The following is a 27,977-nucleotide window of genomic DNA, read 5'->3' as shown; positions in this document are numbered from 1 at the left end:
GACAAGTTCTGTCATTTGGGAAAAGTCTCTTTGGCTGAGTCAGACTTTGAAGCGGTTTCTCTTCCTCTCACTGTCAGTCAATCTGACAGACCTCTGGTTATAGCCTATGTAGAATATATTATTTTACCGTCAATCTATTACGGTCACTACATTACATTGTGTAATGTTATGTATTATATTTGAAAAATAAATAAAAATGTTTATTCCAAAAGTCTGTTGAGTAGGCTAATGATGGATGAAATAGGTACAGTGGGGATTAAGCAAACAATACCTAGCTATTGATATACAAAGTAAGCAGAATTTACCTCAATGGAAAAATCTTTACATACTCCGTGGGGAATCATGGTTTCTGGTTTGAATCAATGAATACATTCAATAAAACAATTGAGCATTTTAAAGTTTAATTCTGTTTCAACGGAAAGGCAGTACAAATTCTCTTACATAGAATCCCAAAGCAGTCAATCAAGGCCGTTCTCACATATTCCCTCCCATCTCCCCTTCCAGTAGCCTTCAGCACAGAAACCATTCTAATATGGGTCAAAGTCTGAGGCAAGACAAAGCGTTCAGGTTTAGAACAAAGGCAAAGGCATCGAAAAGGTGAACAGAACAATCTTCTGGAATTCAGCGTTTTAGTGTTGTGCCAACCTACTTACAAACATATAATAAGTCTGCTTTGTAATAAATGTATTTTATGATATCATCTTGAATAGTGTAGAAGCACACGTTGTGCACTGCTTGATAAGTGCGCCGAAGTCTTATTGGGAGACTTTAAATAGAAAGAACATTCTGGTGTAGGTAAGAAAACTTTCTCCATTTAGGTAAACATTTGCTCCATTTCACCACAGGAGAAACCGGTGCAATTAAGGCCTTAAGTGTGTATCTGATATGCTCTACATTCTATTATATTCACTAACTTACTCAAATCTGTCTGTAGATCCATAACAGATACTGAAAAAGCACAACACTGATTCATAAAAGCAGTATCCCGTGAAAGCTGTAGACCAGAATATTTGGTGTTTACTGGCATAAGAATATAGTAACAGGAATAAATGGGTTGGAGTCCATAGAATGACTGAGAAAATAAGAGGTTTCTACAGTAAAGGGAAAAAAAATGACCATAGACACAGTAGCGTCATAGAACAGCCCTACTGTATTTAAGGCAAGCTAGAACATGGGTTCTCTTGAAGACATGAGAACGCAAAAGAATGTGCGTTTTGCTTTGCTGGTTATACATATACAGTGATCCCTCGCCACTTCGCGGTTCACTTATCGCGGATTCGCTATTTCGCGGATTTTCATAATGCATTTTTTTTTTTTTTTTGGTGCATTGTGCTCTGCATTCTGATTCGCTAAAAACTCACTCCCGCTTCTTGTATCAAAACATGCTACGAATTGTGCTATCATTTTGTCGTCTCGTGCAGTTATGTGTACGTACATAAAACAGCTTGGCAAATTTACATTAAGTTGGCCAAATTATCTTGTAATTTCGAACATCTCCTAAACCCATAATGTCGACGAAACGGCCTACACGTGAGTCACTGTATTTGTATACATGTAATAGTTGCTAATTGTAAAAAAAAAGAAAAAGTTTTCTATTTCGCGGATTTCACTTATCGCGGGTCATTTTCGGAACGTAACCCCCGCGATAAACGAGGGATTACTGTACAACGAGTAAAGCAAATGGTCATGTGTAAAATGTAAACACTTGATATGTTGTGTGATTGTTGTATGGAGACGGGGGGGCCTGGGTCTGCTTGGGTGGACGGACAGACAGACGGAGGCGGGCGGGGTGGTGAGGAGCCGCCTATGTGAAGGTAACACCAGCCTCGTTGTACACCTTGAAGACCTTCTCGATGGCGTTGACGTACGCTGCCGTCCTCAGGTCAAGGCCCAGGTTGTACTTGTTAGCGGTGCGCATGATTTGCTAAAGGGGAGAGAAAACAAAGAATATAAACTCAACCAAGATATTCATCTCTCTGTCCCTTCAAGTAATCATTATTGTCCCCTCCTCCATTTCTTACCTACAGCAATACACCACTATTGTTCCATTATCAATGCAGTGATCCATTTCCACAGGATAATAAAGCATCTCTATGTGTACTTTTAAAGAAATAACCCCCAGGGAGCAATAACCAAGTAACAAACCAGCAGACTCTCATGCAGTATGTCTGCACAGAGTATTACATTTCCTGGGAGGTGGTACAGGCAACCCCATATGATGCAGGGGGATGTCATTCCACAAAGGCTGGATCCTCAGTCAGACGTGACATTAAAGTCATCAGTGTTTGTGGGATAGATAGTGTGTTAATGGTAGAGGGGAGCAGGGTAACGGTCTGAATCTTCATCCTATCTCTGCTCTCTCTGGCATCAGTGCTGGGCCTTAGCAATGATGAGAGACTAACAAAGCCCTGGCTGCTCCAGTTACCACTGCTTGCACGCACAGCAAACCGGTGAGAGAGGATGTGGGTGTGGATGTGGGGTGTGTGTGTGTGTGTGTACCATGTTCGAGAGTGATTTATTTTATGAGCTTGAATGGGGGGGAAAAGTAAATGGTGGCAAGATAGCAGTGAAAAGGCAATATGAGCTTAGTGCTGTTTGGGTAATGAGATGTGTAAAACAGAAATGGAGCTTGTCACTGGACCGTTGAAGCATGACTTTCAAGACTTCATTTCCCCAAACAGGAGTAATGGGATGCCTCAGGACTTTGTGTTGGATTAACACAGCATTTCCTTTGAATAAAACCCCTGTCCCTGGACCTGTGAGGAACCATTTAGTCCAGTTAATCACGTTTAAGCAATCAGCCTCTTACCCTGGCAGACCTCTCCATGGTGTAGGCCAGTCCTGAGTGCACAATGTCCTTCTCTGAAGCTCCCTGGAACCAAACAGAGAAAAATACATTGCAAATAGGGCTCAGAATAGGCCTCAGAGCTCACATTTAGCCCACTAAACTAAACCCTTACTCATCTCTGGAGAAATGCAGCTTAACTGTGATATACAGAGTTCCAAACTGCATCTGGAAGCAACGTCAGCACAACAGCTGTTTGTCGGGAGATTCATGAAATGGGTTTCCATGGCCGAGCAGCCGCACACAAGCCAAAGGTCACCATGCGCAATGCCAAGCGTTGGCTGGAGTGATGTAAAGCTCACCGCCATGATTCTGGAATGAGATGTTTGACCAGCAGGTGTCCATATACTTTTGGTCATGTAGTGCTACATTTTGGCCATGTAGAGTGTTGCAACCAAGGACAGACGATTTTTACGTGCTACGCACTTCAGCAGCCCCGTTCTGTGAGCTTGTCTAGCTTTCCACTTTGTGGTTGAGCCGGTTGCTCCTGGACGTTTCCACTTCACAATAACAGCACTTACAGTTGACCGGGGCAGCTCTAGCAGGGCAGAATTTTGACAAACTGACTTGTTGGAAAGGTGCCACGTTGAAAGTCACAGAGCTCTTCAGGAAGGCCATTCTACAGCCAATGTTTGTCTATGGAGATTGCATGGCTGTGTGCTCAACTTTATACATATGCCATCAACGAGTGTGACAAATAGCCGAATCCACTAATTTGAACGGGTGTCCACATAATTTTGTATATATAGTGTATATTATATCTTAATCAAATATTAGGGGTATTGTTTGACTGAAGGGAGACTAATCCAGGATCATAGAAAGGCCGGTGTGGGGAGGGTTGTACTCACAGCGATCCTGGCCTGGAACTCAGAGGTAGGGACCACAGGGATGGCTCCTCCATGCTTCCCAAACTTCCTCTCCAGACTCTCCTGGACGGACACTGAGGGAGACCACAGACAGTTCATATGTATATGACTAGATGATGTATATTATGTTGTAGTGAATATGGATATGAATCTGACTAAATCCTCATTGAACCATCACGAAGGATACAGCTCATAAATCTTCACTTTTAGGTCATTTTAAAGTTAGTTCACCTGCATTAATGATCTGGTATAAATGTTCTCTTTCTACAAAAACGTTATGGGTTTGGCAATTCACAGCCGTATCTATTCTGAGCTCTTTTCCATGTCTCCATCACTGCCCAGTCTTGCCACTCTCGTGGGACTGGAGAATGGCTTCAGCTTCTGAATTATTCAGAAACCATCCCACTCGGCGACCAGCCTAACCCCAGCTCAATCCCCCGCTGCAATGTACTGAAAACCGAATCTACATCCATGTTCTGAGGGGCTTTTGTGTGAAAATGCATGTGCACAATATCAGACTGCCTCATTGACTGATGCTGCTGATAGACCGGAGAGAGAGAAAGAGGGTGAGTGAGTGTTAGACATGGCCTGCAGACAGTCAGCATCCACCTCTTCCTGGAAACCCTACATAAAGTAACTGCCAATAATGTTCTCGCTCACCAGGGACGGAGGAGGGGCTGTACTGTGCGTGCTGTGCATGTGTGTGTGTGTGTGTCTGCGTGCCTACTCTGCAGTCCAATACATTTTTTATGTGCAACATGAGTCACAGCTGTAAAAAAACAACATTGTGTTTAATCAGCCTCGGGTTTGACATTTCTAATAGTTCTCATTCCCATTCTAACAAATCTCCCCGTTCACACGGGGAAGTAATTAAAGATTTACACTTTAGTATAATACAAGATCAACAACATCCATCTTTGTGACATAACAGAGAGCAGGCTGAACTTAGTAGGAGCGAGTGCTTCCCTACAGGTAGAGAAATGTCAGACTTACTGAGCAGGTGGTAGTTGGAGTCCCTCTCGTACTTGAAGGTCAGTCTACCGTAGCTGACATGGTTCAGGTTCTTCAGCCACTCAAAGTAGGAGACAGTCACTCCACCAGCATTCAGGTACATGTCCTGAATAAACAAGAGAGGGTGAACGTTTACAGACACCAGCATTACAGCTATGATGTAACATACAGGCAACCAAGAGCTGTGAAGTCAAAGAGTAAGTTACACAGAGACAGATGAAGCAGCTATCTGAACTAAATTGATTTCTAAACAAAATGTATGATAATTGTTGTTGTATGCATTGTCTTAAAATATCCCTGACTGGGCCTCCCGGGTGGCGCAGTGGTCTAGGGCACTGCATCGCAGTGCTAACTGCGCCACCAGAGTCTCTGGGTTCGCGCCCAGGCTCTGTCGCAGCCGGCCGCGACCGGGAGGTCCGTGGGGCGACGCACAATTGGCATAGCGTCGTCCGGGTTAGGGAGGGTTTGGCCGGTAGGGATATCCTTGTCTCATCGCGCTCCAGCGACTCCTGTGGCGGGCCGGGCGCAGTGCGCGCTAACCAAGGGGGCCAGGTACACGGTGTTTCCTCCGACACATTGGTGCGCCTGGCTTCCGGGTTGGAGGCGCGCTGTGTTAAGAAGCAGTGCGGCTTGGTTGGGTTGTGCTTCGGAGGACGCATGGCTTTCGACCTTCGTCTCTCCCGAGCCCGTACGGGAGTTGTAGCGATGAGACAAGATAGTAATTACTAGCGATTGGATACCACGAAAATTGGGGAGAAAATGGGATAAATTTATAAAAAATAAAAATAAAAATATCCCTGACTATGATTCATCTCCATTCAAAGAAATAGAGTCACTCTGGAAACCAGAGTTATGCAATCCAACTCATCAATGTTCCTGAAATCCCAGTCTTCATTGTAGATTTAACAAGTCAGAATCTGGCCTACTTCCAGGCTATTTTTCTGTTGTTGATCTTGGTCTGTGAAACTGACTCTATAAATATCTACGTCTCCAGGACCAACAGAATCTAATGGAACCCGCTACAGGTGTAGGGCGGTCCAGCCCCTGAAGGGACTCTTATCAACTCTACGTAAGAGGGTTTGTCTTCTCAAGAATTCAGCATTCTCCGTGTTGCTTTTGCCATTCCCCATTTTCTCACATCTCTGTGAAGCAGTAGGTTTTTATTGTGAAAACATCCTGTAGGTCTGCTATCTGATTGGAAGTTGACCAATAGGATTACTGTTGAGTTAACAACTCAGATTTAAATATAAACATATTCAAAGGGTTATAAAAAGGGTCTTAGCTTCATTGTGTCTTTCTCTTTGTTCCTGACCTGCGCTGGTGAGACACACTCGCCCTCTGTCTCTCGCCACCCCAGAAACACCTGGGGCGTGGCTTTTCAGGCTATGACGTCTCTCTCTGTCTGTCTCCCTCTCCCATGAGCTAAGGCACAAGCAATGGATTCTTTGTCTCGTTCTCTCCCTCTCTGATCATGCCTTGAATAATGCTTTGTAATATTAGTAACGCCTTGTAACTTAAAAGGGATATGTTGGGATTTTGGCAATGAGGCCCTGTATCTACACCACCGATCAACAGTTTGGGGTCACTTAGAAATGTCCTTGTTTTTGAAAGAAAAGCACATGTTTAGTCCATTAAAATAACATTGAATTGATCAGAAATACAGTGCAGACATTGTTAATGTTGTAAATGACTATTGTAGCTGGAAATGGCTGATTTTGTATGGAATATCTACATAGGCGTACAGAGGCCCATTATCAGCAACCATCACTCCTGTGTTCCAATGGCATATTGTGTTAGCTAATCCAAGTTTATCATTTTAAGAACGCTAATTGATCATTAGAAAACCCTTTTGCAATTATGTTAGCACAGCTGAAAACTAGCATGCTAGCAGATACCCATAGACCTCCAGTCATTGCGCTAACGCTAGTTAGCAATTGCGTTAGAGCTAGTTAGCAACTTCCTTCAAACTGCTCGCACATGGTATCCACGAGTTCATCTGACTCTGGGGAAGTAGACAAAGGGCCTCATTGCCAAAATCCCAAAGTATCCCTTTAAGCCTTGTATGTGAATTCATTAATTTTACAACGTAATTAAATCAATTAGCCTTTAGAATTCCATTCTCAGACATTTCTAATACTTTAACTCAACTAGTCTCCTTGCACATTGCTAAATCATCTTTATGGAGTCAGAGAATTAACTAAATAGAATTTGTTAGCATACAAACGACAGTCTTATTACGGGTTGCATGTGAGGTAGAAATAATATACAAACATGATAAATATTTCCCAACTACACAAGTGGATAAATAATGAATATGCAGTCGGAAATATGAATGCAGCCTCTCACCGGAATCACCATGATATTCCTCTCCAGGAAGATCTTGTCAGCGTCCGGAGTGGTGGGGCCGTTAGCTCCCTCAGCAACGATCTGGAACAAACAAAGAGGATTTAAATACAATCTACATACAGAATCCAGCTCTCCACAAATGTATTTTTACTGTTAGTGATGATTGTGTACGTTTTACATAACTTACATAAACATTACTAAACAACCCCCAATTAGCCTGCTCGGTCAAACTGACTGGAACAAACACATTCATGTGGAATCGTTGCACATCACCCAATGCTGGTCTGACCTTGGCTTTGATTTTGTGGGCATTGTTCCTGGTCAGCTGCTTCTCGCTGGCGGCGGGGATCAGGATGTCACAGTCGGCCTCCAGGATGCTGCCATTGTACGGTGTGGAGTCGGGGAAGCCCACGATGGTGCCATGTTGCTGGTGAGAAGGAGGAGAGACGAAAGAGAATGAGACACAGAGAGAGATAAAGTAGACAGAGTACCAAAGTGTATCACTAGTCATGCGTCTCAAACGGCTGTATGGCTGTGGGGGACTTTCAGAGTGTAGGGACACTGTACGTCCCCTAGGTGGTAGCCTTAGACGGTACGTTCCACTGTGCTCTCCACAAGGACAGGGAACAGCCAGAGGTCGGTCGACCTGCAGGTTATTGACCGTGGCTATGAGTTGTGTACTGACCAGCTTGTAGTCCTCCAGCTCCTTGGGGTCGATGCCATTGGGGTTCCAGATGCTTCCATCCATCTCACCAACGCCAACACACTTGGCCCCGATACGGTGCAGGTAACGCATGGAGTGCATGCCCACGTTACCGAACCCCTGGGAGAAGAGGAAGAAGGACACGCTTCAGAATAAAATGTAGAAAATAGGCCAAAAATAAATAAAAAAATCCAACCTGGGTGCCCTGTGGTAGATAATTCATGCGTTGCTAAGCCTGTTCCGCTTGTATGTACCAAATGTCCATTTATGTTCTTGTTCAGGAGAAACATGCTCGGTTGGCACAGTAAACATGTCATGTAGCGTCTTCTGGTCCAATGAGTTTATTGTTCGCTAATGCTAATGAGGACACAGTAATCAGTAGATATTGTAATTAGCAGTAGCAATGTGTTCTACTGTAGGAGGAGGACAGTCCTCTACACATCCAAATAGAACACCTTGCTAACGAGCCATTATGCCTTCTGTTCGGTGATTATACCGACCTCGTGGGTTCCATCCTATAGTAGTCTAGAATGTTGCTACCTCTAACCCCCAAAAAAATACACGTTGTGCTTGATCTGATGACAACCAAGCAGTGTGGATCTATCCTTGAACGAAATACTTTGCCTACGTGTATCTGGAGGACACAGCAATCTCTTCCCAGCTTGAGCTATATATATATATATATTCCAATACCGTTTAACATCCGGAACATATTCATACATCACTCAGATATTGATTATTTATGACATGAGGAAAGTAGGCAGCTCCACTACTGCAGCGGCCAATCGAAAGACACCAGTCAGCAACCTAGATTACTGACGGCACTTACTCCCCCCCGGTCTTTCCAGGCGAGCAGAAACCTGCTGGTTAGGTATGGATTTTAAGGGATAAGGATGCGTTAGATTACAGACACATTTTTAAAAAAGGCATCTGGACCGAATTAAATCTTGCCTCTAAGATGTTTTCCTAATGACATTTCCCATAATTACATTAGAAGACTGCAGAACAGAGGAATTGATTCTCTGGCCAATTTTGCACTGAATCGCGTACAACTGATATCTTGTCAACATGAGGGGGAATATGTTGAACATAAAGGCTTAGTGCTTGGTCTCAGTGCCAAAAGGTACAGTCATTCTGTAGACATAAGCAGTGCTGCAGTAGATGCATACCTTGCATTAAGCAGCGCTGCCGTAACAGAAGACACCGTAAGGTGCAGAGTCAAACCTCTTATTGCTTTGAAACCTGATGAAAGACGCTTAATAAAATGCCATTCCTAATCAATAAAGTGCCGTGTCTGTGTACCTGGATGACAAAGGTCTTGTCGGTGAAGCCGGGGCTCAGGCCCAACTGGCTCATGTAGGCCGTCTCGTTGATGAAGTTCTCGATGCCGTGGAATACTCCACGCCCGGTGGCTGAGATCCTGCCGTGGATGCCCCCCTGGCTGATGGGCTTACCAGTCACACAGGCATGGGCGTTGATGTCCTGGACACAGAGGAGAGGAGCGTGTGGTAAGTTAGTGGTGGAATTAGCAACTTCACCAAAGAAAACAAATTCAGCAGGCGGCCATTTTATTATACATATTTTTTCAACCTTGTATTAGGTACTCTGGACAGTGTAGTCAACATATGTTGGGATCTATTAAAGACAAATCTTTCAAGGGGCAAAGATAAGGATCTAGCGAGACACCACTGAATAAATATTTGACTCAGAAACAAATCTAATTAGAAATCTGCAGTCGATGACTATGCCCCAAAAAATAAATAATCACAACGTGCCCTCTTCAAGAAGTTAAATCCGCTTCGTGTTTCGTTTCCTTGCCACGATACTAACAAATATCGCAATACTGGTATCGTCCTGGCCTTAACGGACACAGCACAGTCCTCAAACTGTGATAAGCCTAATCCTAGACAGCACAAGAGCACACGTTTCTTCATAGTGCTGTTTTTAGACTGAGACCAACATCTATGGCCAGGCTATAGGGTAGAAGTTGTAGTGTACAGTTGAAATGCTTTACCTTTTGGAGTGCTCCCTGACCTCTTCCCTGGTAATCAACAAAGCATATATGATAATGTAATACAGCAAGAGACTGGTTGAGCTTCGTCTTTCGAAAAACGCTGTCATTAGAACTGGAACAGTAGCCTTATGGCAAGAAAATAATGGTAGAAGTGTCAGCTTATGGAAAGTCAAAGCACTTCCTCTACCGCCAGGGCGATTGGAAATGGATCTCAGAATACTGTCTGGAGCCAAGGAGCGGGTGTTACGAGGCCAGCAGAACTTCCTGTAAAAACTCTAATCAGCAAAAGGGATAGGGATAAAACAGTGACATAGTGGAGTTGTTTACTCAGCAAAGACAATAGGGATGGCTAGTGTGCAAACAGAATAATCACAACTTAGCATTTGACCTCTAGCTACCGTACACAGATAAGCTCAGCTTTGTGGTCTGCAGTTGTGTAACAATCGCTTCGTTATCAGGTTGATAAGACATGAACAGATTCACGGTGATAAAATATGCAAAGCAGAGGAACACCTGAGAAAGTTACGTATATACTAGCCAAAATAAAGCAAACACTTGAGTAAGTGAGGGATACAAAGTATATTGAATGCAGGTTATTCCACATAAGTGTGGTTCTTGAGTTAATTAGGCAGTTAACATCCCATCATGCTTAGGGTCATGTATAAAAATGGCCAGTTGCTAGAAGAGGAGATCTCGGTGACTTTGAAAGGGGGTCTCAAAGGAGCATAGGTGGTTTAATGGGTGTATGTGTGTGTCTCAGTCACCAGATCTCAATCCAATTGAACACCGATGGAAGATTCTGGAGCGGTGCCTGAGACAGCGTTTTCCACCATCAACAAAACACCAAATAATGGAATTTCTTGTGGAAGAATGGTGTGGCATCCCTTCCAAGGCGCATTGAAGCTGCTCTGACGGCTCGCGGTGGACCAACGCCCCAATAAGACACTTTTATGTTGCCATTTTTCTGTATTTTGGCAGTTACCTGTATACGTATGTCATCCTCCTTCATTTCAGTGGTTTAGAGTAATTGTTAAAAGCCGTTTAACTTAGTTGATAGGAAGTGCTGGGGAAAATTCAATGTCTATTGTTGGAGAGGGCAGTGAGTTTATACAGGGAACACGTACATGGTGGCCCATGGTGTTGGCATAGGTGTCAGCGATCCAAGACATCTCCCTCTCTCCAGTGCCCATGTCAGGGGCAGGGACATCAATGCCAGGTCCTGACAGGAGAAAGACAAAATCATTTTAAAGTAAACTTATAGGATAACTAAAATGGCTTCCGTAAAGAAGAAACAACCAATACACCAACAAACCCATACTGAAACATGCAGACCCAATTAAATATATTGCTGTGAAACAATAGAGGCTCTCATGGCCCACTTTGAATCTATGGCAGTGTACGGAAGACACAGTGCCAGAGGGTATGGTTGCCATGCAGGGTTACACACTTATACACCCATTAAGCACACACACTACCGTTCAAAAGTTTGGGGTCACTTAGAAATGTCTTTGTTTTTGTCCATTAAAACACCATCAAATTGATCAGAAATGCAGTGTAGACATTGTTAATGTTGTAAATGACTATTGTAGCTGGAAACGGACGACAATAGAATAGAATAGAATTCTATTGTCGTCCGTTTCCAGCTACAATAGTCATTTACAACATTAACAATGTCTACACTGCATTTCTGATCAATTTGATGGTGTTTTAATGGACAAAAACAAAGACATTTCTAAGTGACCCCAAACTTTTGAACGAGTTTCAGAAGAAAGTCCTTTGTTTCCGGCCATTTTGAGCCTGTAATCGAACCCACAATTTCTGATGCTCAACTAGTCTAAAGGCCAGTTTTATTGCTTCTTTAATCAGCACAACAGTGTCAGCTGTGCTAACATAATTGCAAAACGGTTTTCTAATGCTCAAATAGCCTTTTAAAATGATAAACTTGGATTAGCTAACACAACGTGCCATTGGAACACAGGAGTGATGGTTGCTGATAATGGGCCTCTGTACGCCTATGTAGATATTGCATTCAAAATCTGCCGTTTCCAGCTACAATAGTCATTTACAACATTAACAATGTCTACACTGTATTTCTGATCAATTTTATGTTATTTTAAATGGACAAAAAATGTGCTTATCTTTCAAAAACAAGAACATTTCTAAGTGACCCCAAAGTTTTGAATGGTAGTGTACGTACAGTAGCTCCTCATTCTAGGAATTCAAGCACTCCGATAGTTACACGTCACGTGACTACACTAAAACATGTAGCTACACAAACAGTCCCCTCCTCCCTCTATAGGAGACTGTTGGGGAATGCCTTTTAATAACAGGCTCCTCTGGACTGCTCTGATACCTTGCTGATTTAGTGACCATGTGGACCACATTTACAGCTTTGGATAACAAATAGCGACAAAGAGAGCAATTCTTGCCTTTTGAAACAATGTGAACTTGTCATGCTAGAAGCCCCTAATAGGTCACAGGCACTTCAAGCATTGAATGCATAACCCTAAAATAACTCTTAAACAAGCGGAAGTCCTTGGGAGTGATAGGGAATTGTTACAAGGAAATGTGAAGTTAATGTGAACTCATTCTTTAATTGCGATGTCAAAAACCCCAAAAATATTTTGTGGATTATTGCGTTTTAGATCGTTTCTCGTTTCTGCCTTCATGCCTTCATGCCTTGTCAAGCCTTTTGTTTAACCCCTCTCTCATCGTGGTTATTTGTGTGTGTGTGTGTGTGTGTACTGCACTGTGGGCTCATGAAACCCTGCCTCTGACAGTATGGGCTAGGGGGAAGGCAGACCCACTCCAGGGGACCATGTGTTCATAAACATTACCGCCAGACATTTTTCACCAGCAGCCTTCAATGTTCCCCTGGACACAGACACTACTCACCAATAAAACCCTTCTTGGCCAGCTCAATGGTGAATCTTCTGGTGATTTTCTCCAGCTCATTGTCCTGCACGCAGAGCATAACAGTATGATAAAGGGCATTGCATATTTCACTGGTAGTAAAGTCAGACAAAAGAAGTAAAGCCACTACTACTATCACAGAACAAAAACTTCCTACTCAAATATTAAGAAGCAACGTCGGCTTCAGGTAAGTTAATTCTACTAAAGAACACCAAAAGTGACACACTCATCCACCTGGCTCAAGGACAGAAAGTCATTGAGTATCAGTGACTAAAATGCTTCAACTTTCAGAGCCAGCAGCCTAGCAGATCAGAGGGGGTGGGTGTCCCAGTCATGATGTCTACCAGCTGATGGCTCAGCAGTTCTCCCCAGAGCAGAGCTGCCAATGCCTAATGGAGCCCTAGGGCCACTGGCAACAACAGATGGGATGGGTCAGCACTGGGCTGGCAACAGGAAGGGGAGCGAGATCCCACTGACTAACAGCTTCCTGCGCAGAGCTCTATAGAACACTGAATGGGGCGATCTATTATTTTACATAAGATATTCAATATATTAATAACTTCTGATATAATATGTACAACCTGCACTTAATCAAGTTATTTTTTGCAAATTCAAATGAGAACCTTATTAAGTGCAGGTTACGCATATTTTGTATTCATGACAAATCATTTTCCATAAGTAATCTCAGCTTTTTTGGGGTCAAAGTTGAAGGTGGAGATTCCCTCATCCTTGTTCCCATCACTGCGAAAACAAACTCCACTGAATGGTCACATAATAGAACATCCTGCAGCCTTACTATCTATGCACTAGGGGTAAATACAGAGCAACGAACCGAGTGAGGTAAAAATGAAATGACTTTGACAGCACTCTAATCACTGGTTTAGATGACTTGGTAATGTGAGCCTGTACGCTAAGCTCTGAGAGTCACAGATAAACAATTTCACAATAAAAGACAAAATGGCCTTGTTGAAAGGGAACACACCCTAAAGCGAATGTGAAAGTGACACGTGACTGGGTGAACATCAACAGTAAGTATTTAATCAAATACTCTGGCGTATCCAGAAACAAACTAATACCCACAGTGTAATTCTTTACGTTGATCTTCACTCCAGCTTTGGCTCCTCCAAACGGCACATCTGTAAAGGATATTAAATGGACGGGGTTGCAACAGGAAAAACAGCAATAGGCCGTATAAAAAATACTTGTCTGGAGGACTTATGTCTAGAAAGATACTGTGTAGGCTTATAAAAAGCCCTTACCCACGACAGCACATTTGTATGTCATCAGCGAGGCCAGGGCTTTCACCTCGTCGACAGACACCTCGGTGCTGTAACGGATACCTGGAAAACACAACATGGCAGAGTTAGTGGAGTGAAACCTGTGATATCAGACTTGGCTGAAAAAAGTTGCGTTTTCTCATTTTCATCTCTAGCTAGAGTACGTGTGTATAAGAATATTAGGAAAATGGTATACTTTAACTTTATGCATGATGAAAACAATATGTCTAATAAGTTGCTGTACAATAAAACCAGCGATCCCACTGGCTTCATCAGTTTGGTATTTTATTCTCCAACACAAGGAGGTGGACTAATGCAACTAGCCTACTCACACACAATCACAAGCTAGGGGGTATTTTGCGCCCTGATTATTAAGCCTTTAACCCGTCTCAAAACCACTCTCATAAAGAAATGAACTTGTTAGAGGAGTATGAGCGGGAGAGAAAAAGAGGGCACAAAATCCAAATACTCCATTTCATACTAGGCCTCTTGTAGTTGTCGCAGGGAGTCGGTTTTAGGAAATGCACAAAATGGTTGCAGCTGCCCAGTGTCTGAGAGTTACAGTAGAGCTCCGTAGGAGAGGAGACGCTTGCATTTTAGGGAGGTAGAAACCACACACCGCCTAGCGCTATGACTCACTGAGGGGATACAATTAGGCTGAACCAGGTTGGCCTGTAATGCGACCGGGAAAAAGCGGGGAGGTAGGAGCGCCCTTCTCAAATCAAACAGTAATCTGCACCGCCCAGTCATATTGTCAACCAGGTAGTATGGTGCATTGTTCAGAAACACATAAACATATGCTTAAACTTTCAAACCAGTTTTCCTCATGAAGGCAGATAAAGCCCGTTTTTTTTTATTTATCAAAAGCAAAACACTTTCGCACGAGAAAACTCGGAATCCTAAATCATTACTCCATGTGTCTGACATACGTCACTTTGTTGAGTAGACTTCCAGCTCACGCCTGGAAGGCAGCCAGGTTTTAAAGCTAATACCATCAATCACTTTTCACCCAGTGCAAACTCCACCCACCCGGGGCCAGCTTAAAAAAACTCAAAAAAACTCCCTCACTCCTGAGACCGCAGGCCAGGCCCCCTCCACTCCTCCACAAAGAGGAAAAACATAGTGAGATGGAAACTGGGTGTGGTCTTGGCAGGTTTGTCTTGTTCACCGACTACCACTCACCACTACATTCTACACACATTACCTCTCAAACCCTTCTACTTCTGAAAGACACTGAAGCTTTTAATAGCTGCATAAAAAGTAGGATATTTCTAATTAGTGCAACATGAGGCTAATGGTTCAAACTTGATGCTGAGATCTGATTTTGGGAAAGGTGTTCTATTCAAAAGCAGACCAAAACAGGATTTAGGATTGAAAGGAGATTAATGTATTTCGCCCACAGGGAAATATTTGTGGTTTGTTGTGATTATTAGTATAATCACCACCCCTTCCCTTTAACAAATCAGATTTCATCTTTAACAATCTGCCATAGGCAATAGGCATATACCTACTGTATGTCAGTTGACATATGGACAAGTGACCCAACTGTGGTTTGTGACTACTACTATGAGTTCCCATTGTAGACAATTCAGTACAGTAAAGCATTGTAAAGTAAATATGTTCTGTACAATATACTTTAATGTACTGAACTCTACGCACTGTTGATTACGTCAACAAAAACAGTGACTCAAATAAAATCGCCAAACACCTATTTTTCAGTGGCGATTGACGAGACTAACTGAAATAGACCCAGAAGAAAAAAAATGTATATATAATTTTTTATTTCAGTTGACTAAAACGAGACTAAATTATCTCTGTGAGTAAAATCTGACTACCAAATGAACTGGACAAGAGTTTAGGGGAGATTGAGAGCTTTTCCGTGATAAGCATGATTAATATTAGCGGCACAGATACGCAGCGCAGTTCTGTTCAGCAGTGGGAAGGACGCCCCATGCCCGGCACGCAGCCTACGTCAGCTGGTGAGCTGCGGGGGAGCAAGCGATGAGTGAGCGTTGACAAGTAGACAAGCTCCGCTGTCGATTATACACATTGCGCAGGCAACTCTCTTGCTTCCCCGTAGCTAACCAGTCACCACCAGCCTTCTAGTTAGCTACCCTTCGCCTGGTTAAGAAACACCAGCTGCTATACTTAACAAAAGAAATGCATTGGATTTAATAGTAAAACAACTGTCTAGTTATGTTTCTCTCCCTTAAGTATAGAAAAGTAGACTCTTTGTAGTCTCGTTCAACACTCCCCCTTACCCACTACATTTCATAGCCAGGTTCTGTAGCCAAGTCTTCCTCTTTTCCTAAGAGAAAACATCTTGATTCTAGCCTCTAACGTTCAAAATATATGACCCATAATAGCGGCACTGCATTTTACATTCATAAAGCATATCGTGGGCCGTTCTAAAAGTAACCTACTTGCGGACTGGACTATTAATAATTTGTTTAGGCTACACCTTGTTCGGTCATGTTACCTCAATAGCTAGCTATAGCTAACAACCTGGGGTGCGGTCAGCAAGACGGAACGTTCAGATAGAAATATGCTATGTAGAACAAGCATACTTCTCTGACATGTTGAATAAGGAATAACGTCGGCTCTATTCATGGTATTTCTACCTGTAAAGTTCAAGAACGTTTTGCAACTGAATGTGGTCCTGGTAACATTACCAGTAGTCTATATGCAAACGTGGTGGCACAGAAAGAAAGGAAAGAAACAATTTGACAAAATTCCTCTTACCACTACACTATATCTGACTTTATTTTGAGTTCATGTGGATCCAGTGACTCAGACCAAGACTCGAGCACTGGGACTAGGACTTGTCAGTCACCAATGGTCGAGTCACTTGGTCTTGAGCACAGGGGACTTGGGACTCGATTTGGACTCTAGGTTTAGTGACTCGACTACATCACTGGCTGAAACAGTCATTAGCCACCATTCTACTTTTGGACACCAATGTGGCTGCAGCGTCTGTGGAACGTTGATAACAATGGCAATGATGCGACTGAGTGACGGAGGTGCAACCCATACTACTTTGTGGCACCATCTGGTGATTGTGCTACTCTCCCTCTCTCTCTGGTGTGTGTCGGTTTTGTATGTAATGTGGTGTTGTTACGAGGGTCCACGAGGAGGCCATGCACAACGGGGGTGATTTACAATTACACATTAACACGGGAACCAGGATCACCCTTCCTGCCTTTGAGTTGGTCACCAGAGCTGGAATGGGTTTCATTATATGACTAGGTCATAAAGGCCACCAGGGACAATATGTAATCCGTTCTCCCCCTTTCTTTACGAGTGACCCCTGGAAAGAGCACAAGACAAAATGCAACCCGTTTCAGGAAGCTAGGCGTATGAGGCACGTCACTACTTCACAGGAGAGGCATTTGAACGTAATTTTCCCCCAGTTTTTTGTCAGAAATGCCTTCTGGAACATATGAACTCTCATGTGTCTTAATAACAAACTTGTATGCCATCTGTAAATACGAATAGAATCATTAAATTACGAGTCTAGTTGGTTTAGCCACGGAAAAAGGAACCTTCCAGCTAGCCATGATTGATTGAGATAATGGATGGGCTGGACATGCCGGGAGATGGGTTTGGATTGGTCTGCCATGTAGCTTGCTTATGTCTATAACATGAGCTGCTCAGTATGTGTGCATAATCCATACATTTATTTTTTTGCCCCTTTTTCTCCCCAATTTTGTGATATCCAATTGCGATCTTGTCTCATCGCTGCAACTCCCCAACGGGCTCAGGAGAGGCGAAGGTCGCGTCATGCATCCTCCGAAACATGACCTGCCAAACCGTGCTTCTTAATACCCACCCGCTTAACCCGGAAGCCAGCTGCACCAATGTATCGGAGGAAACACTGCTCTACTGACGATAGAAGTCAGCCTGTAGGCGCCAAGCCCGCCACAAGGAGTCGCTAGAGTGCAATGAGCCAAGTAAACCCTCCCCTAACCCAGACGACACTGGGCCAATTGTGACACAGCCTGGGATCGAACCCAGGTCTGTAGTGACGCCTCAAGCACTGCAATGCAGTGCCTTAGACCGCTGTGGCACTCAGGAGTCCACTTACGACAGCTTTAAAAATAAAAAAATGATATACCGGTAATGAAAAAATGTGCTATCGACAAAGATCAGTGCAGTGGGAAAAAGTTGTGATGGCACGATCATCCTCCAGAAAATAGTCCTTGCTCTGAATGAATCAGACGATGAGGAAAAAACATTTCCATTGAATCAAACATTGCAGAGTTTTCTGATGACAGTGATGGGGAAGAAACAGCGATCAACAGTGTTGTCACAGAGGAAGTTGATCAAGTTTTGAAATCAGTGGAATGCTTGGTTGAAGCAGAGTATGATTGCAAATGCGGTGGGAGTCGAAAAGAGAACACGGGCGGCTCTCCAATGCCATTTCCAAAAGGACAAAATCACTCTCCTTTCCACTCTCAAAGTATGGCAGTTTGGGTCTGGGAATTCCATAAGGCCGAGGCTACTAGCAGTTTCATAATGTTGGCTCCCTCTTCTGGTTGCGTGAAGGATAAACCCGGGACTGCTGAGCTCACTGTGGCCTTATTGGGCCTGTCCCCTACTGTCCCAGACCCTCCATTGGTGGCAGCTTGAATTGGGTGAGAGCCCTCCCACCTGATGGTTGATGACTGGCCTGGCCCAGGCCCTGGACTAGAGGAATGATTTGCCGTGATTGGTAATTGGCAGAAAGGCGAAGGAGTGGTGCTTTGTCTAGATGAAGGAGGAATGCTAACTTGTGTCACTGGCATAGAGGGCTTTGGTGGAGCGGCCTGTTCCCCGTGCTCCGTGTTGGCTGTTGACCTCGGAGCCTCCGGAGACTGTGTGCCATGCTGTACCAGAGGAGCAGATTGGGAAAGAAAGGCAGACAGGTCAGGTCCATGTGGAGGGGTTGTCAGGTCAACTCCCTGTTCGTTCCTCTCCAGGAAGGATGAGACCATCCGTGCCTCCTCCAATTCCCTTCTTGCTTGACGGTGCCGTCGCTGCTGTGCCAGGCCCTTGGCAATGAATTCCCGTTCCTGTAGAGCTCTACGGGCCTGCACATCCAATAGGTGACATCATTCGTCAGCCTGTCGTTCCTCTTCAATCTGACGCTCAATTTCCTTCAATGCTAGTAGTTTCATCCTCTCTCGTAAGACAGAGGTCTGTGAATTGCTGAGGGCTAGTGAATGGCGGCTGCCACGGTCACTTCCAAAGGGGTATCCACTGGTCGAACTCTCACTCCGTCTTGAGTGCCTCGAAGATTTCCCATTAGTTAAGGGGTGAGCGGAGCCTGCCTCAGGAAGCTGGTCGACCTGTGCGGTGGGAGTTACCTCCTACATGGGTTCTTCCTGTAGACCACTTTCCCGTCCCAAAGCAGTTTTCGGTCCTTGGCTCGGAGGGGATGGTTGATGGCTGAAACGTACAGTTAATCCATCGCCACTTTGAGCTCTGGTGGCCTTGCCCTTTGGTGTGGGAAACTCGACCACATAATCCTTAAGATAACCAGGTGCTTGTCTGGTTCTTCTGGTGCTGCTGGTGATTGAGGATGAAGCTTTCTTTGTTGCTTTGGGCTTAGCTCCTGGATCTTTTATTTGTTCCAAGACTTTTCCCTCACCTGCTCTTTCCTCCTTTCTTCTTCCTTCCAGTGGAGACAATTCTTCCTTCTCCATTTCCTTTTCACCGGTCTTTGGTTCAGTCATCATCCTGCTTCGAGGACCATTGAAAGATTAGTGGACAGGTAGGATGACTGACAGTGAAGGTGAACAGGTGGTCACGGGTCAGGTGACAGAGGAATGGATGAGACTGAGGCAGGAATTCCTTCAACCATGAAGTGGTATATTTACTGGGTAGTCTGTGGATTCATGGACGCACAGAACGTCTGAATTAGACGGAGTTAAGGAAGAGAAAGCAGCGAGATCGGGCGATGGCGGTTTCCTCCTTTTAATGAGTTGAGATCTGTCTGACATTTCCACCTGACCTAATTAAAGCGCCCCTGGCCCAGCTGAGCAAGTGGCCATGACTTAAGGGATTCTTCCACCAACTCCATGGGCCTTTTCTACAACCTGTGTAGTAATATTATTGGTATCTCAGAAAGCCATTTACATTGCTAGTTATAGCCTAATGTTAGCTAGCTAGCCAACATTGAACACAGTTGGTTAGCTAAGGGCAACCATGGCATCCATGACAGAGAAGAGTTCATCCATGTATACGGGTAACAGGCTAACTACACCGCTCGCATCGCGTACATTTAGAAATCTATGTTATTCAATTATTGCGCCAACGAGGGTCTGCGTTGCCAAGGGTTAACACAGAACCCAAAACGGCAGCGCACATGCGCCATCGCGCATAAATGTATTTTGTCCACCTACACCAAATGTGATCACGACACGCAGGTTCAAATATCAAAACAAACTCTGAACCAATGACATTAATATTTGGGGACAGGTCGAAAAGCATTAAACATTTATGGCAATTTAGCTAGCTAGCTTGCACTTGCTAGCTAATTTGTCCTATTTAGCTAGCTTGCTGTTGCTAGCTAATTTGTCCTGGGATATAAACATTTGGTTGTTATTTTACCTGAAATGCACAGTCCTCTACTCCGACAATTAATCCACACATAAAACGGTCAACCGAATCGTTTCTAGTCATGTTTCCTCCTTCCAGGCTTTTTCATCTTTGAATTTATATGGCGATTGGCATCTAAACTTTCATAGTATTACCACGACAACTGGCAACACAGTTCGTCTTTCAATCACCCACGTGGGTATAACCAATCAGGAGATGGCACGTGGGTACCTGCTTCTATAAACCAATGAGGAGATGGGAGAGGCAGGACTTGCAGCGCGATCTGTGTCAGAAATAGAAAGGAGTTCTATTTAAGCCCTTGGCAACGCAGACACTCGCGAGCAGTGTGGGTGCAATAACTGAATAACATACATTTCAAAATGTATTTTGCAACGCATGCGTGAGCAGTGTGGTCAGCCTATTACACGTGTTAGATACATTTTCAGATATTATGGTGCTTTCAAGACAACTGAGGTCAAATCATGAGGTCAGTGATCTCCAGGTCGGAGCTCTAAAAAGAGGCCTGAAGTCCGATGTCAGAGATTTACGAGTTCCCTGTTCCCAGTTTTGAACACGGCATAACTGGTCTTGGAACTGTGACAACAGGAAGGCTCTCCCAGCTTGGCTAGATGGGATATGTAATGATTTTGCCAACACAGCCAGATATGTACACATTCTTGCATCCTTAACCTTTTTTAAACTGACCATCTAATTTTGGTGCCCCGCTCTGTCAGATGGCCATGTCCTCTCAAAAAACAAACATTACGTAATTAAGCACGTATAGTAATTAGTATGATTCTGTGTTCCCATGCAAAAGTGATTGCTTTTGATAAGTGCTTTATCTGCCTTCCCAATGAAAATTCAAACATGTATTGTATTACAAAAGAGATTTATGTTTCTGGAAGATGCACCATGCTGCCTGGTTGACAACATGACCTAGAGGAAAAGATTACGGTTTGGTTTGAGATGGGCGCTCTGCTCCCACTCTTTTCGCCAGATGATGGGCGACTGCCCGGTTCAAACCTGGACAGCATAAAATGACTCCCTCTATAGCGGAGCGCTTTCGACACACCCACTCGCCCATACTCCAGCCGCCATATCACAAGACAGAACAATGAGACAGATATTTCACTGGATGTTTAACTGTGAAGCATCCGCTTGGCGTTTCCACTCCCTTCCAAATATGGAAGTGGGAGAAGATGGAACGAGATGGATTTTGGCCGACATTCTGCAAATGTTCTCATCGATTAAACATTTGATCTCAATACAGTTTGATGTTCCCAAAACTAGAATATGTTATGAACAGAGTGGACTAAGGTTTGTAGACTTTACACTTTGCAAAAGTATTATTATTATTTTTTTTAAATCGCGTTGTTTAGGAGTGCAAATGCGAATTGAGTTATTGCACACGCAGAGTAGGCGTTCCCTAACTGAAATATGCAGACGATACTAGATCGAGCCAATAGGATCTCGCTAGGTCGTGCTTAGTTCTGCCCACTATGGCTCATTTGTTCCAATTGGAAATGACAGGCTGTAGTCCAGTTGGGTTAGTTCTAAAAACTTTAGGCCATTTGGGCTGCAGCTACCCGCTTCTCAACTTGACAGGCTAGATAGCATGCTAGCTATACTCCGCTTCAGCACCTCACATTCTCCGGCTTACCTCCTTTACAAGGGGTCCTGTGTTGGCTGTGCTGGGCACGATATCCCTCAATCACCTCCCATTCGCCATCGTCTCGCTTGATAGGGAACGATACACTCAGTATATGGTTGCAGGGCTTGATGATCTTGAGAATTCCGCGTACTCGGTGTCTCTTCTGCACTGGCGTCTCCTTGTTCTTGAGGTCCTCCACCAGTTTATCCTCAACAATATTTGCACCGCGGTCAAAGAATCCCTCCACCATTCCAAAGAAGTTGGGGTCATCTGTATCTTTCTCTCCTGCGACCTCGCTGTAGTGGCGCATCCGCATCAACGACGCGGAAACTGGAAGAGTCGATTTGACACATCCCGAGGTCAGAGCACTGCTTACTCCACGAGTAAGTAATTCTCCGAAATACCTGTACATTTTTCACTGAGTTAAGGCGTTAGTAACGAATGAAACTTAAAGAAAAGTGAGGGGAAGACAATGAAATGGGTAGGGGGAAAACAAACGTATAACGAGACAACTGGTCCTTCTGGTCCTGTCCCGTTTCGTACTGATCTGAACTGAGCAGTCGTGCATGCCGTTTCTTTATAGAACAGGCGTGTTTGTGTGTATGCCCACCTCACAGGGGAGGGTTCCACTTGAACGCGCATATGCGAAGTAATGCGCGCCTCCGCGACACATTTTTCCGCTCCCTGGGCGGCGTTCCGCAGGTGTGTAGCCAAACATTTGGAAACGCTCCGTTTTGCAACTACCACAATAATTGATTTTGGACAAATTCAGGTAGTTCCCACCCAGTTTCGTTTGCATTCGGTTAAGAAATGTTTTTCAACAGAATCGGCGTAATGAATACCCCATTACAGGGCAGAGCCCCACATGTTTTGAGACCCATCTGTTTAGCAAAAAATAGTCGTTTTTTGTGCCTGTTTTGCGTGTTATTTTGGCATTAAAGGTATTACATATCAGTTTGCAAACAGTGTAACAAAAACCATAATTGAGTTATTAAAATCGCATAAAAACATGATATATTTTTTTGCTCTCTTGAGTAAGGCAGCTCCAAAATGCAGGTGTTTCAGGCTAGCTCAGTCCCATCTGTGGTGGTGGAGCAGCCAGCAGAAAATACAAAGAGTAGGGGTTGGTTATGTTCTCTAGTTGCGCTGTGATTGGCTCAGTGTTATGTCACTCATGTTTTGGAGTCAGTGGCAAACTGCAAGTGTTGCAAAGCAATCACTAGCCTGCTATTTAGTAGAGAGGGTGTGTGGTTCAAGTCTTTTCCAAGCTTAAAAGGATAAACATTCACATGCAACCCCATGGACCAGAAAGGGTTGAATAAACAACTGTAAACTCACAACTGGGAACTTGGAAAAACAAGCTCAGACTGGGTAAAACGGTTATCCAAGTCGGGAACTCAAGCGTCTTTCTAGAGCTCTGACCTGAAGATCACTGATGTCATGATTTGACATTTGTTTTTTTACGAGTTCCCAGTTGTCTTGAAAGCACTATAAATCCAGAGAATGACAAAGTTGATGACAATTTGCCCACAAGAAGGACTTCTGCATCACCTTCCTGTTCAAGTGAGCATAGAACATCAAGGTGAGTCCAAAAATGTCTTGTATACTACTGCACAAATTATGTGTACTGTAGCAAAGAAAGTAATACTAAGTCTATGTTGTGTAGTAAGCTGTTAGTAGCCCATGTGCCCCACCCTAATAATTTGGTCCCTTTCCCCCTCATAACTTAGCCTACTGTTCTGACTTGGTGTTGCACATGTAGCCTATAGCCTGTTTTAGAGAAATGTCATCATCAAATATTGTAAGAGCTTTCATTGTCTGCTTATAGGCCCCCTTTATTTATACTACGGTGCTGACTTGGTGTACAGGTAGAATACTGTAAGAATAGCCCATGTTCTGAATTCTGTCACTGTACTGTACATTCAAAAGTGCTAAACAAATTGTTATATTGACTACGTCCGTCTTAGCTCACTCATTAATGTCTTAATCAAAATTACGCATTGCCTCTTATCCGCTCATCGTTCTCTTATGCCATAGTTTGTACATCTCAATTGTCAGTAGAAACCACATTTGTTTAAGAAAGTCAGCCTTATCAGCTGTTTTTAAAAGGGCAGTAAATGAGGCTGAATGAACTCTTTCAACAAGGCTCCGCTGATAGCCAGCTGTTGCGGGGGTAAGGATTCACTCCATGGGGCTGAAAAGAAGAGCTTTATGTATGCAGCCGGCTGCGACCGGGAGACCGATGGGGCGGCGCACAGTTGGCCCAGCCTCGTCCAGGTTAGGGGAGGGTTTGGCCAGCAGCGATGTTCTTGTCCCATCGCGCTCTAGTGACTCCTGTGGCGGTCCGGGCGCAATGCAGTCTGACACGGTTGCCGGTATAGTGTTTTCTCTGACATATTGGTGCGGCTGGCTTCCGGGTTAAGCGGGCATTGTGTCAAGAAGCAGTGCGGCTTGGCTGGGTTGTGTTTCGGAGGACGCACTGCTCTCTACCTTTGCCTCTCCCGTTTCCGTACGGGAGTTGCAGTGATGAGACAAGACTGTAACTACCATTTGGGGAGAAAAAGGGGTAAAAATATAATGAAAAATATAAAAAAATATATATGTTGAGTTTGCCCCACCAAGATTTACATGCTAAAATCGCCACTGATAATAAGGAATCACATCAACTCTAGTCTTGGCATTTCTATCTGCAACCTCCACAACATTTTCTTACTGAACATGGCACTGTTGTCTTGACGTTGATTTAAAGCTAAATGTCAATACTTTTGTATAATCCTGTACAGTGAATTATGTGGAAGCATAGAGGGTTAATTTGCATTTGTAGAATAGAACCCCACAGTGGAGGTGTCATAATACCCATAAAACCTAGCGGTCAAACAGGGAAATGGTTCTATTCATTTTTCCATAGGGGATTTAGAAACACTTAAAATAAGGTCTGTGATTTGTGTAGGCTTACCCTGGTGTGATATTTTGATAACCATGTAAATCTCATTATCAATATCTTCGTCTCTATTTACTCTGATTCGAAAATGCTAATTAGCATCAAAGTAGACATCATGCAAAACTACAAATCCCTGCAAGCTCCTGCACGTCATCTCTAGCTGACACCTTTGCTAACAGGTATTATGTCAATTAAAACATTGTACAAGACAGTTCACAGAATTGTCAATTTTTGAAGAAATTTAGCCAATTTATTTATTCATAACTACATTTAGGTAACATTAGATAGTTAATCTAGCTAGTCTTACCTTTGCCTCGATTCTGAGGTTCTTTATGGCACATCGTTGAATGAGGGAGAGCTCAGTTTGTTGTTTTGGAAAGTTTTTAAAGTTTTTGAATTTGGATCCTGCAACGCGGTTGGCATCAGTTGCTCGGCTCTCTGCTATCTGTCCAGTAATCCTGGCGACCAAGGCCGGGTCTGAGGAGCTGCTTGCCATAGCAACTAGCCTAGCTGCTAGCTAGCTGCCTATCAAGCTAGCAGGGATTTCTTGAGGGCTTGAACGCAGCCCACGCCGCGGTTAGCCGCTGTGGCTGGGACCGTGGATTGTCCTGGGCTCGTGGCTGTCTAGATCCCTGCCGTTTGTTGTTTCCTATCTTCCCTGTAACCTGCTCTGTCTGGGACGGCGAGGAGTAACAGCGTAACCTACGTTGCTACCATGACAAAGACCAAAGCCGGCGGGAGTATCATTGAGGACAGTGGTGTCTCTCTATCACAGGTGAAGGATCTTTTAAACAGAGTTCTACAAGCAGTTGTTCCAACAAGAAGAAAATAGCTTCAAGTGTTGTTTCCAAATACTGGTGGAGTCAACTAATAAAAGACAACCTGACCAGAGAGGTCCAGGACCTGAAGAACAGTTTGCAGTTCTCCCAGGGTCAGCTCGATGAGTTAAAACAGGAGAATGGCAAGATGACAGCAATATTTAAATCATTGAGCGAGGACATCAGTTCTGTATGTGAATCCATGATAACAATGACGGCGAAATCAGATTATTTCGAGGGACAATCAAGGAAGAACATCAACAAAAACGGAATTGCAGAATCTCCACATGAGCCCTGGACGGAGTCTGGGGACAAAGTGAGGGAAATAATCTTGGAGAAACTGAAGATGGACCACAGGAAGATTGAGGTGGAGTGTGCCCACAGGACTAGAAAACCCACCACCAACCCAGGTGACAGGCCAAGGCCGATAGTGGTCCAGTTCCTGAGGTTCAAGGACAACGTAGCTGTTCTGGAAAGGGCCAAGAACTTGGGAGGAACGTACATCTTCCTCAACGAGGACTAACCTGAAGCTGTGTGCCAGAAGAGGAAATAATTTAGCCCAGCCAGTATGTGGACACCCCTTCAAATTAGTGGATTTGGCTATTTCCGCCACACCCGTTGCTGACAGGTGTATAAAATTGAGCACACAGCCATGCGATCTCCATGGACAAACATTGGCAGTAGAATGGCCTTACTGAAGAGCTCAGTGACTCTCAACGTGGCACCGTCATAAAAGTGCGTAGCGCATAAAAATCGTCTGTCCTTGGTTGCAACACTCACTACCGATTTCCAATCTGCCTCGGGGAAGCAACTTCAGCACAAAAACTGTTTGTCGGGAGCTTCATGAAATGGGTTTCCATGGCAGAGCAGCCACACACAAGCCTAAGATCACCATGTGGAATGCCAAGCGTCGGCTGGAGTGGTGTAAAGCTCACCCCCATTGGACTCTGGAGAAGTGGAAACGCGTTCTCTGGAGTGATGAATCACGCTTCACCATCTGGGTTTGGCAGATGCCAGGAGAATGCTACCTGCCCCAATGCATAGTGCCAAATGTAAAGTTTGGTGGAGGAGGAATAATGGTCTGGGGCTGTTTTTCATGTTTCAGGCTAGGTCCCATTGTACGCTACAGCATACAATGACATTCTAGACGATTCTGCCCTGTGCACGAAGCGTGTTCCATACAGAAATGGTTTTTCAAGATCGGTGTAGAAGAACTTGACTGGCCTGCACAGAGCCCTGACCTCAACTCCATAGAATACCTTTGGGATGAATTGGAACGCAGACTGCGAGCCAGGCCTAATCTCCCAACATCTGTGTTTGACCTCACTGATGCTCGTGGCTGAATGGAAGTAAGTCCCCACAGCAATGTTCCGATATCTAGTGGAAAGCCTTCCCAAAAGAGTGGAGGCTGTTAGAGCAGCAAAGTCGGGATCAACTCCAAATTAATGCCCATGATTTTGGAAGGAGATATTCGACGAGCAGATGTCCACATACTTTTGGTCATTTAATATATGTAGCCTTAGAAATAAGGTTCATGAAATCATTAACTTGCTCACATCAGATAACATTCATATATTAGCCATTTCTGAGACTCACCTAGATAATTAACTTGATGGAACAGCAATAGCAATACAGGGTTCAACATCGATAGAAGAGACCGAAATGCTTATGGGTGAGGTGTTGCTGTATACATTCAGAGCCATATCCCTGTAATGCTTCGAGAAGATCTTATGTCAAGTGTTGTTGAAGTGTTGTGGTTGCAGGTTCACCTGGCACATTTAAAGCCTTTTCTTTTGGGGTGTTGCTGTAGGCCACCAAGTGCTAACAGTCAGTATTTAAATAATATGTGGGAATGCTTGATAGTGTGATGTAAACAGAGGTCTACGTTCTTTGGGACCTGAATATTGACTGGTTTTCATCAAGCTGTCCGGCTCAAGAGGAAGCTTCTCACTGCAACCAGTGCCTGTAATCTGGTTCAGGTTATTAATCAACCTACAAAGGTGTTTACAAACA

General features: G+C 44.0%; 1 protein-coding gene across 1 annotated transcript; it reads right to left on the bottom strand.

Annotated features, from left to right (window-relative positions):
• Positions 1–1,724: 1,724 nt before the first annotated feature.
• On the bottom strand, positions 1,725–22,769 carry LOC120046526 (glutamate dehydrogenase, mitochondrial-like). Its single transcript, XM_038991841.1, has 13 exons — positions 22,215–22,769; positions 13,958–14,038; positions 13,779–13,834; positions 12,681–12,744; positions 10,910–11,004; positions 9,074–9,253; positions 7,754–7,891; positions 7,358–7,495; positions 7,069–7,149; positions 4,705–4,828; positions 3,694–3,785; positions 2,810–2,872; positions 1,725–1,924 (listed from the first exon to the last, which is right to left on the bottom strand). The coding sequence occupies exons 1-13, from the start codon at positions 22,615–22,617 to the stop codon at positions 1,805–1,807; spliced, it is 1,635 nt and encodes a 544-aa protein (XP_038847769.1). The 5' UTR covers positions 22,618–22,769; the 3' UTR covers positions 1,725–1,804.
• Between the last annotated feature and the right edge of the window lie 5,208 nt (positions 22,770–27,977).

The sequence above is a fragment of the Salvelinus namaycush genome, chromosome 4 (assembly GCF_016432855.1).
Source record: "Salvelinus namaycush isolate Seneca chromosome 4, SaNama_1.0, whole genome shotgun sequence".
In the NCBI taxonomy this organism is placed as follows: Eukaryota; Metazoa; Chordata; class Actinopteri; order Salmoniformes; family Salmonidae; genus Salvelinus; species Salvelinus namaycush.
This window is presented reverse-complemented; position numbering and strand designations above follow the sequence as displayed.

Excerpts from the sequence above, each read along its gene's own strand:
- LOC120046526 (XM_038991841.1), bottom strand. The coding sequence starts at position 22,617 with ATGTACAGGTATTTCGGAGAATTACTTACTCGTGGAGTAAGCAGTGCT. Across the intron at positions 14,039-22,214 it reads CAGGACCCCTTGTAAAGGAG|GTATCCGTTACAGCACCGAG; the intron begins GTAAGCCGGAGA and ends TGTGTTTTCCAG. Across the intron at positions 1,925-2,809 it reads CCATGGAGAGGTCTGCCAGG|CAAATCATGCGCACCGCTAA; the intron begins GTAAGAGGCTGA and ends TCTCCCCTTTAG.